Source organism: Rhinoderma darwinii, chromosome 6 (genome assembly GCF_050947455.1).
Source record: "Rhinoderma darwinii isolate aRhiDar2 chromosome 6, aRhiDar2.hap1, whole genome shotgun sequence".
Classification (NCBI taxonomy): Eukaryota; Metazoa; Chordata; class Amphibia; order Anura; family Rhinodermatidae; genus Rhinoderma; species Rhinoderma darwinii.
Genome location: NC_134692.1, coordinates 1,076,464 through 1,091,707, shown reverse-complemented (window position 1 = coordinate 1,091,707; position 15,244 = coordinate 1,076,464). Strand labels below are relative to the sequence as shown.

The 15,244-nt window shown below is 45.9% G+C and overlaps 1 protein-coding gene across 1 annotated transcript in view; it reads left to right on the top strand.

Moving 5' to 3' along the window:
• Positions 1-15,244, top strand: part of DPP10 (dipeptidyl peptidase like 10) — a 285,774-nt gene that overhangs the window by 227,682 nt on the left and 42,848 nt on the right. The window contains 2 exon segments of the mRNA XM_075831017.1: positions 10,764-10,811; positions 11,177-11,298. Coding sequence (XP_075687132.1) covers positions 10,764-10,811; positions 11,177-11,298 — 170 coding nt within the window.

Sequence of the window (15,244 nt, the reverse complement as noted above, 5' to 3'; positions counted from 1 at the left end):
CATGCGGAATTCATGAGGAGTGAGGATTTGCCCTAAAAATGGTATCTCCTGTACCCCAAAGACACATTTTTCAGTCTTAGCAAACAGATTATTCTCCCGAAGGACCTGGAGCACCTTCCTGACATGCTCCACGTGGGAGGACCAGTCCTTGGAAAACACCAGTATGTCATCAAGGTACACAACAAGAAAATTACCCAGGTACTCTCTCAGGATTTCATTAATAAAATTCTGGAAGACAGCAGGGGCATTACACAACCCAAAGGGCATGACCAGGTATTCGAAATGACCCTCGGGTGTGTTGAACGCAGTTTTCCACTCATCCCCCTCTTTGATGCGGATAAGGTTATATGCCCCCGGTAGATCGAACTTAGAAAACCATTGGGCTCCCTGAACCTGATTAAAAAGATCCGGAATCAAAGGAAGTGGGTACTGGTTCCTTACGGTGACCTTATTCAGGTTACGATAATCAATGCACGGCCTAAGACCACCATCCTTCTTCCCCACGAAGAAGAAGCCAGCACCTACAGGAGAAGTCGAGGGGCGAATGAAACCCTTGGCCAGGCATTCTTGGATATACACCCTCATGGCTTCACGTTCAGGACATGAAAGATTAAATATCCTACCCTTAGGAAGCTTGGCACCAGGCACCAAATCGATAGCGCAATCGTAATCTCTATGGGGGGGCAACACCTCGGAGGCCTCCTTAGAAAACACATCGGCGAAGTCCTGAACAAACTCAGGAAGCGTGTTTACCTCCTCCCGGGGAGAAATAGAGTTAACAGAAAGACATGACATAAGACATTCACTACCCCATTTGGTGAGATCCCCAGTATTCCAATCAAACGTGGGATTATGCAACTGCAACCAGGGAAGACCTAATACCAGATCAGACGATAATCCCTGCATCACCAGTACAGAGCACTGCTCCAAATGCATGGAGCCAACAAGGAGTTCAAAAACAGGAGTATGCTGAGTAAAATAACCATTAGCAAGGGGAGTTGAGTCGATTCCTACTACAGGGATAGGATAAGGTAAATCAATACAAGGCATCTTTAGCGACATAGCAAATTCCGCAGACATGATATTAGCAGATGACCCTGAATCCACGAAAGCACTGCCCGTGGCAGCCCGGCCAGCAAACGAGACCTGAAAGGGAAGCAAAATTTTATTGCGTTTCACATTAACGGGAAATACCTGTGCGCCCAAGTGACCTCCCCGATGATCACTTAGGCGCGGAAGTTTTCCGGCTTCTTATTCTTGCGCCTGGGACAGGTGTTCAGTAGATGCTTGTCGTCCCCACAGTAGAAGCAGAGACCATTCATTCTGCGAAACTCCCTACGTTGTCGAGGGGACATGGAGGCCCCGAGTTGCATAGGTACCTCCGAGTCCTCCGTGGAGGGGCGAGGAGACGGGACCTCGGGGGGGATCGCAGAAAAGTCAGAGGGGAGCACACTGAAGCGTTCTAGCTGACGTTCCCTGAGACGTCGGTCAAGTCGTACTGCTAGGGCCATAACCTGGTCAAGGGAGTCAGACGAGGGGTAGCTAACCAGCAGATCCTTCAGGGCGTCAGATAATCCTAACCTAAACTGGCACCTTAGGGCCGGATCGTTCCACTGAGAAGCTACGCACCACTTCCTAAAATCAGAACAGTATTCCTCAACCGGTCTCCTACCCTGACGTAAGGTCACCAGCTGACTCTCGGCTAAGGCAGTCCTGTCAGTCTCGTCGTAAATGAGTCCGAGGGCAGAGAAAAAACGATCAACAGAGGAAAGTTCAGGGGCGTCAGGAGCCAAGGAGAAGGCCCACTCTTGGGGCCCTTCCTGGAGTCGGGATATGATGATACCCACCCGCTGGTTCTCGGAACCTGAGGAGTGGGGCTTTAGGCGGAAATACAGTCTGCAACTCTCCCGGAAGGAGAGAAACGTCTTACGGTCCCCTGAGAACCGGTCAGGTAACTTGAGGTCGGGTTCTAGAGGTGAGGTGAGGGGTACTACTAAAGCAGCGTCACCCTGATTGACCCTTTGGGCCAGGGCCTGGACCTGTAGGGAGAGGCCCTGCATCTGCTGGGCCAGGGTCTCAAGGGGGTCCATGATAGCGTCAGCGTAGGAGAAATGGTAGACTAGGTAAGGGCTTGTAATTATGTAATGGCCGGAAGGAGGTGAAGGGAAAGTGAGCCCTAATCTACCCACCGCCCTGTCCCTGCCTACTTGCAACGACTCGCCCTAGGCGACGAGGTACAACTGGGCGGCGGTCCCTACGCTGTCTAAGTGCACAGGAAAACAAACAGGGAACATGCAAGGGAAGGGGCAGTAGCCACGGAACGCCACGAGGAAACGGAGCGGCGAACGGACAGTCAGGACCAGGACGAAGTGAGTACACCCAAGCGGGCAAGGAGACAGAAGCAAGCCAGGGGCAAAGCAAAGCAGGTCAAGCAGAACTGCAGCAAGGCAGAAGCACGGCAGAAGCAGGCTGGAGCAAGCAGCAGTGGGGCCAGGAATCCAAAAGAATTACAAGCACTGAGGGAGAGAACAGGGCAGGTAATAAAGGACAGGGGGCGGAGCTAACTCCGACAGACCAGGCCGCGATAGGCTCTCCCACTCCTGAGCCTGCCACCCTGGTTGGTGGGAGATGGTGTCAGTCGAACAGGTCTGGCCTCAGGTGTGGATTGATTAATCCCAGGAGTATACCTAGATGAAGTACCTGGCAGATCCCTAACAATATATATGTATATATATGAGGAAAAACTTCTCTGTTACAATGGACAGGGCACCTAGAAGATGTGTGATTACTGGGTACATTTCATTTGCACTTGGTGATACTCTTTCAGCAGGATTTGTACCTTGATCTCAGCTGATGGCCTAGAACATCTCCACCTCACAGAAATATACACCAATTCCACATGTTTATCTGACAAGTGTCTCAAACCAATTTTTTCTTACTCTAATCTGGTTCGTTCTACCTGGGAAGGCCTCTCAAGGTCGGTTCTCTTCGTGTGAGGCGGGTATGATAAGGTTGGCACCGGTCTGCCAGGACTGTTCTGTAGGCAAATAAAACCGCTCTAACAGAATTTAGCAGCAACAGCTGTAAGGCCTGGGACATACCAATTAGATCTTACCACATTGATCCTTGCAGTCTTGGGGCATATGTGAGGTCATACACCATCAATACAAGTGCCATCAAGAATGCATTGGGCGCTACCGGTTTACCTTCCTTTATCCGTCCACATTTTGTTAGAATCTGGTTCTCACGCCTTCCGCTCACAGTTGGACTCTTCCTGTGAAGAACAAGCTTTTCATAGCCTAACCAGTAATTGATCTTAATCAGATAATTAACTTGAAGAAATACATTAACAATGACAGATTTATTTTAAATGTTCACACTGGTCAGTAACTAAAACTGATACCTACAAACTGATTCCTCTGTTCTTTATATATATCTATACATACACATATACACTGCACAGAATTCTCTGCTCTAAAATTTCCCTTTCACAATAACAACAAAAATAAACAAATAAAAATGTTTTCGAATTGGAATATTCCGCTTCTGTACCTTTTATCTGACACATCCAACAGTCCAATGCTGAGGCTGGTCTAGAACTTTACATAAAACTTAACCTCAGTATTTAATATTCCCACAACCCTTCTTAAATACAGTTATTAAACAAACTAACCTTGGGACTATGTCTAGAGAACTGCTGACATCTTATCATTGTACAAACACCAGTTCAATACTTGGGATAACACTGTTCCCCTGTCACTACACACAACGTCTGCAGTGGGGAAGATATCGACCGGGCTTCAGGCCACCCTGAGAACAGGTCTACACACACGAGCACATTGTCATACACTTCTACCTCGGGTAGTTGTATGTTCTGCAGTTGCTGGGACAGGTAATCTGGCCGGGCTGTACTTTTCACAGGTACCTTTGCGGTTTTACCTATGTCATGCCGTGCGCACATCATGCCGGCTGCTACACACCTAGCGGTGGCATTAGTGTATCCAGGGACAAGCCAATTTACTGACACCTGGCCGCACATACTCTTGTTGTCAGTTCTGTCTTCTCTCGCTCTCTCAATTGGCTTACCCGATGATCCAATAAAGTTCCTACTACCAATGGGCCCATAATTGTGGGCGATGCCAAAAGCGTACCTAGAGTCAGTGTAAATGTCGGCCGTCTTACCTTTTTCCAGGTTACAAGCCTCAGCGAGTACCTCCAGCTCCGCTCCTTGAGATGAACAAGAAGGTGAGAGTGGTTTCTGGGTAATTTACCTGGTGTCTCGTATCCTGTCTTGTACATACTGTATAATAAAATCTCTTTATTACAAATTTACATTAAAACCCCATGTCACATATAGATAGAACATTTCAAAGGGGTGGCGTCTTCATCCTCTAAAATAAAACCAAATGTTATACACTTCTCCACACTCATCTGATAATCCAGAATACTTTGAGAATCTCACTTTTATCAGGTTCTGCAAATACTTGATTAATACAAAAACAAATAAAAATAAAAAATTCCTAAAAACTTTACATCAAATTAACAATGTCCAGACAATTTTTTTGTTTTGCCTTCTCCCCCATCTAAATCTGTAAAGACCCATCTGTGAGTGACGTCACCTCCTGTGTAAATTTGCTGGAGGGGGACGGTCTTTTACACAATACCTCATATTAGGTGGAGACTACAGCACAGCTTACCCAGTGCCATATTTACTGTTCTGGAAAGATCTGGAACCATCTACACAGAAAAACCTCAAAATTTAGGTTACTCTCATACACATTTAATCTGGATTACTCATTGGGGTCTCATACACATTTTTTAGATCTCCTGAAACCAAATTCATTATTCAAAAACAACCAAAATTGTACTTGATCAGTTCCTTCACCATTCCCCCCTTTGTGGACTCTGCGAAAGTAATGTAGCAGAGTTCAAAACTACATCTCAACATAACAAAGTCGGGCACTAGTTTAACCCCCTGTAATGTACAACAGCCTGAAACAAAAATTACTTTTTCCTGACAAATACATTTGATCTTTACAATGACATAACTTAAGTGTGAAATCAAAAACAAAACAATTGTAGTTAGTTATTCAATAAAACAGAAAATATTATATCTGATAACATTAATTACTGCAAACCAATAAACTGTATATAAAAATAGGGAATGGTGGGGGGCACATACATTTTCAAAACCCCGTGTCTCACAGTATCTGTAGTTTAATACATCTGAATTAACATCAAAACACATGAAATCTGATCACATCAGAACACATAAATATCGTAACTTTTATAAACAACAGCGCATGCGCAAAGAGAAGAAATTTATTTAGGTTTGTAGACATTACTGATATATATATATATATATCTCTAAAAGCAGTGCATATTAAAATCCTTGTCTTCAGACTGCACCCACTCACAGCTTCTAGTCTCACAATCTTAACCCTTTCAATGCTGGCAAAACAACATACGTATCTGCAATCATTCATCACACCATTGTATAGGAATTATCTACGTTCAAATCATCAAACACACAATCTGTAACAGTCCAATCTGTCGGCCACCATCTCTATATTATGATGACGTGTTGCTTCATCAGTGAACAGCGTCCCGCACACTAGAATGGAACCTAAAAATAGAAAAGACACTGCAGAGGCATGTGTTACAAATGACAAAATTAACAAGGCGATTATTTCATACTGATTTGGTTGGGCCGGGTGTGGCCACATCAGGGGCAGGGGGGTTTCCTGCCCACAATGAGGACACACTCAACATGAGGTACGGACGCCATTACCGGGCGTCGGCTGGTCCTGTGTTTTCTAATACATACAATACCTTTCTTATTCCTAACTTCCTCGACTACAAATCCCTCTAAAGCACTTTCCATCAACTTACTACCTTCCAACTTCCGTTTGTTCTCCAGAATACCTTTTGCCCAATCTGCGGCTTGGAGCCTACCTCCTCTATGGATCCCACACAGTTCCATCAATTTCTTCATTTTACGGACGATCCTGGAGATTTGAATATGGACCGTAAACCATCCATTCTAACAGTCTATATTATACACGTAATTTATATAACAATTTTCGATCTATAACTCTTGATCTGGCCGGAAATATTATAATTTTACAGTCTGCAACACTAAGTCTCGCCGAAATATTACAATTCCTAGTCTGCAATGTATTTATTACATCTCGCTAGGATATAACAAGCTTTATCTAGACTCTCTGGCCTCGCTGGAAATATTAAAATTCCGCAGTCTGCAGCTCTCCGGTCTGTTTATATTTTCTAGACTCTCCGGTCTGTTTATATTTTCTATCTAGTCCCTAATTACACAGAGGATGGTTAGTCGGGCGCGACTAAGGTCTCACAGGTTTGCGACCTCACAGCGGAAAATATCACCTCTGTTGCCTGAAATAATCCAGGAAATCAACAAAAGAGTTCTACAGATCGCCACAAGACTGTCCACTAACACAGATAAGACGAAGATTCATAAAATCAACTCACTTACCGTGTTGTGGAGGTGATCAAATTCCTTATCAGTGGGCAATCTCGGGTCCTCTGTTTCACCCTGTGATTGTCGGTTATCCGAATTTCGATATTTCCTCGAGTGAGGTCCCCGTCGGGCGCCAAAAATGTCAGGTCCGTATTTCACACCGGATAACCACCTCTGTATATTGAAAGCTGAAGGCATGCCTGGAAAGAAGTAAACCAGCCAAAGATGTTTGGTACACAGCTTCCCTCAGTCAGCTAGGAGGAAGACTGAAACTTTATTCAGAACAAAGTAAAACAGAAAAAGACACATGCCTCCTCCCTAGAGATGTGGGAGTGCCCAAGCCCCCACCGGTTTCTCAGCTGCAAATTCTTATGCACACTCTTCTTGCATTCCAGGGGGCGGTGTCTTCCATAGGTGTGTCCGACATGAACAAAGAACTTATTATATATCAGTATATTCCACATAGAACTGAAATGTATATATATATGTGTGTGAGGATAATATTTTTCAAACAATATACATAGTAATGATCCCTGACACAGCCACATGTAGAGGTCGTCTTCATCATCCACCATACACAGCCACATGTAGAGGTTGTCTTCTTCATCCACCATACACAGCCACATGTAGAGGTCACATCCACATGTAGAGGTCACAACCACATGTAGAGGTCGTCTCCATAATCCACCATGCACAGCCACATGTAGAGGTCGTCTCCATGATCCACCATGCACAGCCACATGTAGAGGTCGTCTTCATCTTACACAGCCACATGTAGAGGTCGTTTTCATCATCCACCATACACAGCCACATGTGAAGGTCGTTTTCATCGTCCACCATACACAGCCACATGTAGAGGTCGTCTTCATCATCCACCATACACAGCCACATGTAGAGATCGTCGTCTTCATCATCCACCACACACAGCCACATGTAGAGGTCTTCTTCATCATCCACAGCCACATGTAGAGGTCGTCTTAATCATCCACCATGCACAGCCACATGTAGAGGTCGTCTTCATCATCCATCATACACAGCCACATGTAGAGGTCTTCATCATCCATCATACACAGCCACATGTAGAGGTCGTCTTCATCATCCATCATACACAGCCACATGTAGAGGTCGTCTTCATCGTCCACCATACACAGCCACATGTAGAGGTCGTCTTCATCCACCATGCACAGTCACATGTAGAGGTCGTCTTCATCATCCACCATACACAGCCACATGTAGAGGTTGTCTACATCATCCACCATACACAGCCACATGTGGAGGTCACAGCCACATGTAGAGGTCGTCTTCATCGTCCACCATACACAGCCACATGTAGAGGTCGTCTCCATGATCCACCATGCACAGCCACATGTAGAGGTCGTCTCCATGATCCACCATGCACAGCCACATGTAGAGGTCGTCTTCATCATCCACCATACACAGCCACATGTAGAGGTCGTCTTCATCATCCACCACACACAGCCACATGTACAGCTCTTCTTCATCATCCACCATACACAGCCACATGTAGAGGTAGTCTTCATCATCCACCATACACAGCCACATGTAGAGGTCGTCTTCATCATCCACCACGCACAGCCACATGTAGAGGTCGTCTTCATCATCCACCACACACAGCCACATGTAGAGGTCGTCTTCATCATCCACCACACACAGCCACATGTAGAGGTCGTCTTCATCATCCACCACACACAGCCACATGTAGAGGTCTTCTTTATCATCCACCACACATAGCCACATGTAGAGGTCGTCTTCATCATCCACCACACACAGCCACATGTAGAGGTCTTCTTCATCATCCACCATACACAGCCACATGTAGAGGTCGTCGTCGTCATCATCCACCACACACAGCCACATGTAGAGGTCTTCTTCATCATCCACCATACACAGCCACATGTAGAGGTCGTCTTCATCATCCACCATACACAGCCACATGTAGAGGTCGTCTTCATCATCCACCACACACAGCCACATGTAGAGGTCTTCTTCATCATCCACCATACACAGCCATATGTAGAGGTCGTCTCCATGATCCACCATGCACAGCCACATGTAGAGGTCGTCTCCATGATCCACCATGCACAGCCACATGTAGAGGTCGTCTTCATCATCCACCATACACAGCCACATGTAGAGGTCGTCTTCATCATCCACCATACACAGCCACATGTAGAGGTCGTCTTCATCTTACACAGCCACATGTAGAGGTCGTCTTCATCATCCACCATACACAGCCACATGTAGAGGTCGTCTTCATCATCCACCATACACAGCCACATGTAGATGTCTTCTTCATTATCCACCATAAACAGCCACATGTAGAGGTCACAGCCACATGTAGAGGTCGTCTTCATCATCCACCACGCACAGCCACATGTAGAGGTCGTCTTCATCATCCACCACGCACAGCCACATGTAGAGGTCGTCTTCATCATCCACCACACACAGCCACATGTAGAGGTCGTCTTCATCATCCACCACACACAGCCACATGTAGAGGTCTTCTTTATCATCCACCACACATAGCCACATGTAGAGGTCGTCTTCATCATCCACCACACACAGCCACATGTAGAGGTCTTCTTCATCATCCACCATACACAGCCACATGTAGAGGTCGTAGTCGTCATCATCCACCACACACAGCCACATGTAGAGGTCTTCTTCATCATCCACCATACACAGCCACATGTAGAGGTCGTCTTCATCATCCACCATACACAGCCACATGTAGAGGTCGTCTTCATCATCCACCACACACAGCCACATGTAGAGGTCGTCTTCATCATCCACCACACACAGCCACATGTAGAGGTCTTCTTTATCATCCACCACACATAGCCACATGTAGAGGTCGTCTTCATCATCCACCACACACAGCCACATGTTGAGGTCTTCTTCATCATCCACCATACACAGCCACATGTAGAGGTCGTCGTCGTCATCATCCACCACACACAGCCACATGTAGAGGTCTTCTTCATCATCCACCATACACAGCCACATGTAGAGGTCGTCTTCATCGTCCACCATACACAGCCACATGTAGAGGTCGTCTTCATCATCCACCACACACAGCCACATGTAGAGGTCTTCTTCATCATCCACCATACACAGCCATATGTAGAGGTCGTCTCCATGATCCACCATGCACAGCCACATGTAGAGGTCGTCTTCATCATCCACCATACACAGCCACATGTAGAGGTCGTCTTCATCATCCACCACACACAGCCACATGTAGAGGTCGTCTTCATCATCCACCATACACAGCCACATGTAGAGGTTGTCTTCATCATCCACCATACACAGCCACATGTAGAGGTCGTCTTCATCTTACACAGCCACATGTAGAGGTCGTCTTCATCATCCACCATACACAGCCACATGTAGATGTCTTCTTCATTATCCACCATAAACAGCCACATGTAGAGGTCACAGCCACATGTAGAGGTCGTCTTCATCGTCCACCATACACAGCCACATGTAGAGGTCGTCTTCATCCACCATGCACAGTCACATGTAGAGGTCGTCTTCATCATCCACCATACACAGCCACATGTAGAGGTTGTCTTCATCATACACAGCCACATGTAGAGGTCGTCTCCATGATCCACCATGCACAGCCACATGTAGAGGTCGTCTTCATCATCCACCATACACAGCCACATGTAGAGGTTGTCTTCATCATCCACCATACACAGCCACATATAGAGGTCGTCTTCATCATCCACCATACACAGCCACATGTAGAGGTCGCCTTCATCATCCACCATGCACAGCCACATGTAGAGATCGTCTTCATCATCCACATGTAGAGATCATCTCCTTGATAAAGCATTGTTTTTATGGTAATCTTATCTGAATCCAAAGCTTCTTTTGGGATATTCCAGTTTTTTGCATGTGATCTTTGATTGAATTTTCCGCAGGATATTACAATGATACTTTCCTTCACTCATTGCCCTAGCCCTGTATCTAAATTTCTTGGCTTGGGCAGAATGGCTATTAGTACCCCCTCTTTCCCCTGGAATCGAGCACACAGGCACATGCTCCACCAGCCAAACTAGCTGCGCTTTGTACCCTTCCCCCGACATCTCACATATATGATAATCCTGCTGTATTGTCGAGGAGGACGACCCCACAATAGTCCACTGCCGCCAACATGTCATGGATCCTCCATAAATTTGCTGGAGATGTCCTGGGAGTTCCGTAAATTCCCATAACGTGTTTCTGTTCTTCCCCCTGACAGATATTTTCTCAGCACAGAAGATTCCTCCAGGGGTCGGCAGCTGTACAGGTAAAATAGATCTGCAGAGCTTATGATGACGTCACGTGCGCCGCTGCTCCGGGGGTCAGACAGATATTGGACAGGGCGGCTTTCTGTATTATATGTCCCAGGGTGGGGTGCAGAATGAGTGCTGGACTGGTGAGACGGGGCAGAGTGACCGAGCACTATCTCTCATCATCGGGCAATACCTCCAGGCTGCAGAATGTTGGGTATTAGATGCAGAGCCCTCAGCTGGGACGTGTGCGTCTATCTCTGGGGTACCCTTATGTGGCTGAGAGCTCGTGGGGCGCCTGTGGCAGTTCTTCTCTCACCGTGTCACCGATTTCAGTTCTGTGGCGTCTCCACTGTTTTAGTCTCATGAATTGTCTTTCCAGCGTCTACATCTCGGGGTTATTCAGCCGTCAGTGTCTCTCCTGTGGATTTGCAAGTGATCAATGTTCCTACTTCAGTGCAAAATTCACTCCATTGAACCGTCACTTCCTGCTGCATTGTAAAGGTGAGACCTTGAAACGTCCCATCAATATGTGCCATAAAGCTGCTTCACCCTTCCCCCCACCCAGGGAAGAGCTTATATCCCCTCGTTCCTCCCGCAGAGCCGAAATATCCGATATTACCGCCTCCCACCCGGGGCAGGGCTGGACCCCTCGTGTGTTGATATAATATCCTGCCGCCATTATCCGCTGTCGTCTTTTGCTCACTAGATCCTTAGTATGATTTGTACTGCACCGACATTCTGACTTTTATATGGATTTTCTGATTTAGCCAATTCCTAGATAAGTTGTGTTTCATCTAATTAAAATGCCCAAACCCGACACAAATAATCCCAAAATGACCGAGTGCTTCCTCCAAAGTTTATTACCTTCCCACAGCCGCCATAGGTCAGAGCTAAAACCCATTGTACGATTCCTCCTGCAAATATAGTCCAATCAAGAGGATGCCAGGCGGAATATAGAGGCTTACAGGAATGTATACACATAATACACACATAATACACACATAAAACACACATAATACACACATAATACACACATAAAACACACATAATACACGCATAATACACGCATAATACACACATAATACACACATAATACACACCTAATACACACCTAAAACACACATAATACACACATAATACACGCATAATACACGCATAATACACGCATAATACACACATAATACACACATAATATACACATAAAACACACATAATACACACATAATACACACATAATACACGCATAATACACGCATAATACACACATAATACACACATAATACACACATAATATACACATAAAACACATATAATACACACATAATACACACATAATACACACATAATACACACATAATACACACGATACACATAATACACACATAATATACACATAATACACACATAATACACACATAATATAGACATGATACACACAATACACACATAATATACACAATACACACGATACACATAATACACACATAATAAACACATAATACACACATAATACACACATAATATACACATAATACACACATAATACACACATAATACACACATAATATACACACATAATACACACATAATACACACAAAATATGAACCATAAGGTCAGAGCTAAAACCCATTGTACGATTCCTCCTCCAAATAAGCTTTTGCTGCCTACGGACTCCAGGAAATAAAAATTTCGGTGAGTATATTTTAGTTTTCCTGATCGTCCTTGGCAGCACAACACAAATGGGACTGTGCCCTGATCTGCAGAGGAGATTGAAGGTCACTGGGATGATAGCATTTTTCAATAGTTGATCTAATCCACCAGGCTAGGGGGGCTTTACTTGCTTTTTGCCCCTTATTAGGACCGGCATGTTGACGGAACAGATTTTCTGCTTTCCTAAAATCCTTTGTCCTTTGAATATAGGTGAGAACTGCTCTTCTCACATCCAGTGTATGCCAACTCTCCTGATCTTCCCCTTGGGGATGAGGGAAGAGAACTAGGAATATTAATCAAGAGATATTATTGCCAAAGGAAGAAACTTTAGGCAAGAACCCAGGCATGGTACGTAGTAGAAGACAATCTCCCAGGTCCCTTAAATATGGTTCTTTGAAGGAATGGGCCTGCAGCTCGCTTATGCGCCTGGCCGACGTGATTGCCACCAGGAAGAAGGTCTTGAAGGAGAGAAATCTGATGGACGACTCTTGCATGGGTTCAAACAGTGGCTTTGTTAGAGCCGACACCACTATTGAAGGGTCCCAGGAAGGAGAGGGCACCTGAGAGACTGGGCTAAGGTTTCTTAAAGTCTTGAAGAAGGTCTTCACCAACTGCTGGTGGGAGAAACGATTTTGCAATTGGGCATTAATTGCCGTGAACTGCACCTTAGGGCTATTTAGCTTCAAACCTTTATTGAAGCCCTCCTGAAGAAATTGTAGGATAGTATTCAGAGCGACAACGTTTGCTGAATTTTTAGAGCACCAGGAGGTAAACAGGGTCCAAATTCTGTTATATACTTTGACCGTTGAAGGTCATCTAGCTGACAGCAAGGTATTAATAACTTCTGATGACAGTCCCATTTCTGCCAGGTTCTCCCGGTCAGTCTCCAGGCCGTGAGATGTAGACTGTGAGGGTTTGGGTGATACACCCCTTTCTGGGACAGGAGGTCGGGTGATACTGGTAGTTTCAGGAACCTGCCCTTCAAGAGAGACAATGCTAGGGAGAACCAGGCCCTGCGGGGCCAAAATGGCAGGATTGCAATGGCTTCCGCTTTATCGTCCCAAACTTTTTTCAATACTCTGGGTAATAAGAGGAGGGGAGGAAAAATGTAGATTCATTTTCCTCCCCAACTGACAGACAGGCCGTCTTATGCTACTGCATGGTGGGTGTGGTACAGAGAACAGAAGCCGAGGACTCTGTTGTTTTCTTCTGATGCCATCACATCCACGTCTGGCACTCCTCACGTGGCAGCTAGGCTGCTGAAAACCGGAGGGTTGAGACTCCACTCCCCTGGATGGAGGATGTTGCAGCTGAGGAAGTCTGCGGTGTGGTTCAAGGAGCCCTTGATGTGAGCTGCTGAAATTCCTAACGAATGTTGTTCTGCCCAATTCATAAGTCGTTTGCATTCGGTTGACATTGAGGCCTCCTCGTTCCCCTCTGTTTGTTTACATAGAACACAGTTGCGAGGTTGTCTGACTGGATCAGGATTAGGGTATTTCTCAGATGGGATTGAAAGGACATTAGCGACAATCTCACTGCTCTGAGTTCCTTCATGTTGGAGGATAGTGACACTTCATTCTGACTCCATCTGTTCTGAACCCATAGGTGATCTACATGGGCACCCCAGCCCCAGGAGGAGGCATCCGTTGTGCGGACTTTCTGTGGTGGGGGACCCAGAGACTTGACGGACCAGAGAGTGTCTGGGATTAACCACCAGCTGAGGTTTTGAAGGGGGAAGTTGGAGACTTTGAAGAGGGCGTCCAGATTTCTGACATTTTTGTCCCAGGCTCTGAGGATGTCAAGCTCTAATGATCTCATGTTGGCTTTGGTCCAGGGCACCGCATCTATGGATGAGGTCATTAGACCTAGGATTTTCATAGCTCCTCGAAACAATATATTCCGATGGCAAATAAGGCGTTCTATTGAACCCCGGATTGCAGCAATCCTCTCTGGAGACAACTTGACTGTCATCGACTGGGAATTCACTATGAACCCTAAAAATGTCAGATTCTGTGATGGTGAGAGCTGTGGCTTTCTGAAGTTCACCAGGAACCAGTGAAAGTGAAGAAACTCCAATGTGGTTTGGAGATGTTCTTGTAGAAGGGATTCTGATGATGCCTTTATTAGCCAGTCGTCCAAGTAAGGAACCACACATATCCCTTTCAGTCTCAGTGCTGCGATTAGGACCACCACGATTTTCGCGAACACACGAGGTGCCGACGAAATCCCGAAGGGTAGGCAGGTAAATTGGAAGTGCTGTACTCCGCCTTGCGTCTGGACCGCCAACCGGAGGAACCTTTTGTGCGCGGCCAGAATCAGGACATGCATGTATGCGTCCGTGAGCTTGATTGTTGCCAGCACATCGTTCCTTTCCAGAAGGTTCATCCCTGACCGGATAGTCTCCATTTTGAAGGTTTTCCTCACCAGATATTGATTGACGAAGGTCAGGTCTATTACCAGCCTCCAACTGCCGTCTGATTTGGGCACAGGGAACACTCTGGAGTAAACGCCTTGCCCTTTTTCTGAGACTGGGACATCTTCCAGGGCTGCTTTCTGGAGAAAGACCTGCAGAAGCTGATGGACTATCGGATTGTGATGCCTGTTGAGAAAAAAGTGGTCTGGGGGGAGAGTTCTGAACTCCAAAGAGTATCCTCTCCTGGGGTTCGTTATGTTAATACACGATCAACAGAGCCAGTAACGACAGGGCAACTCCAACTTCAATTTATTGCATCCAAT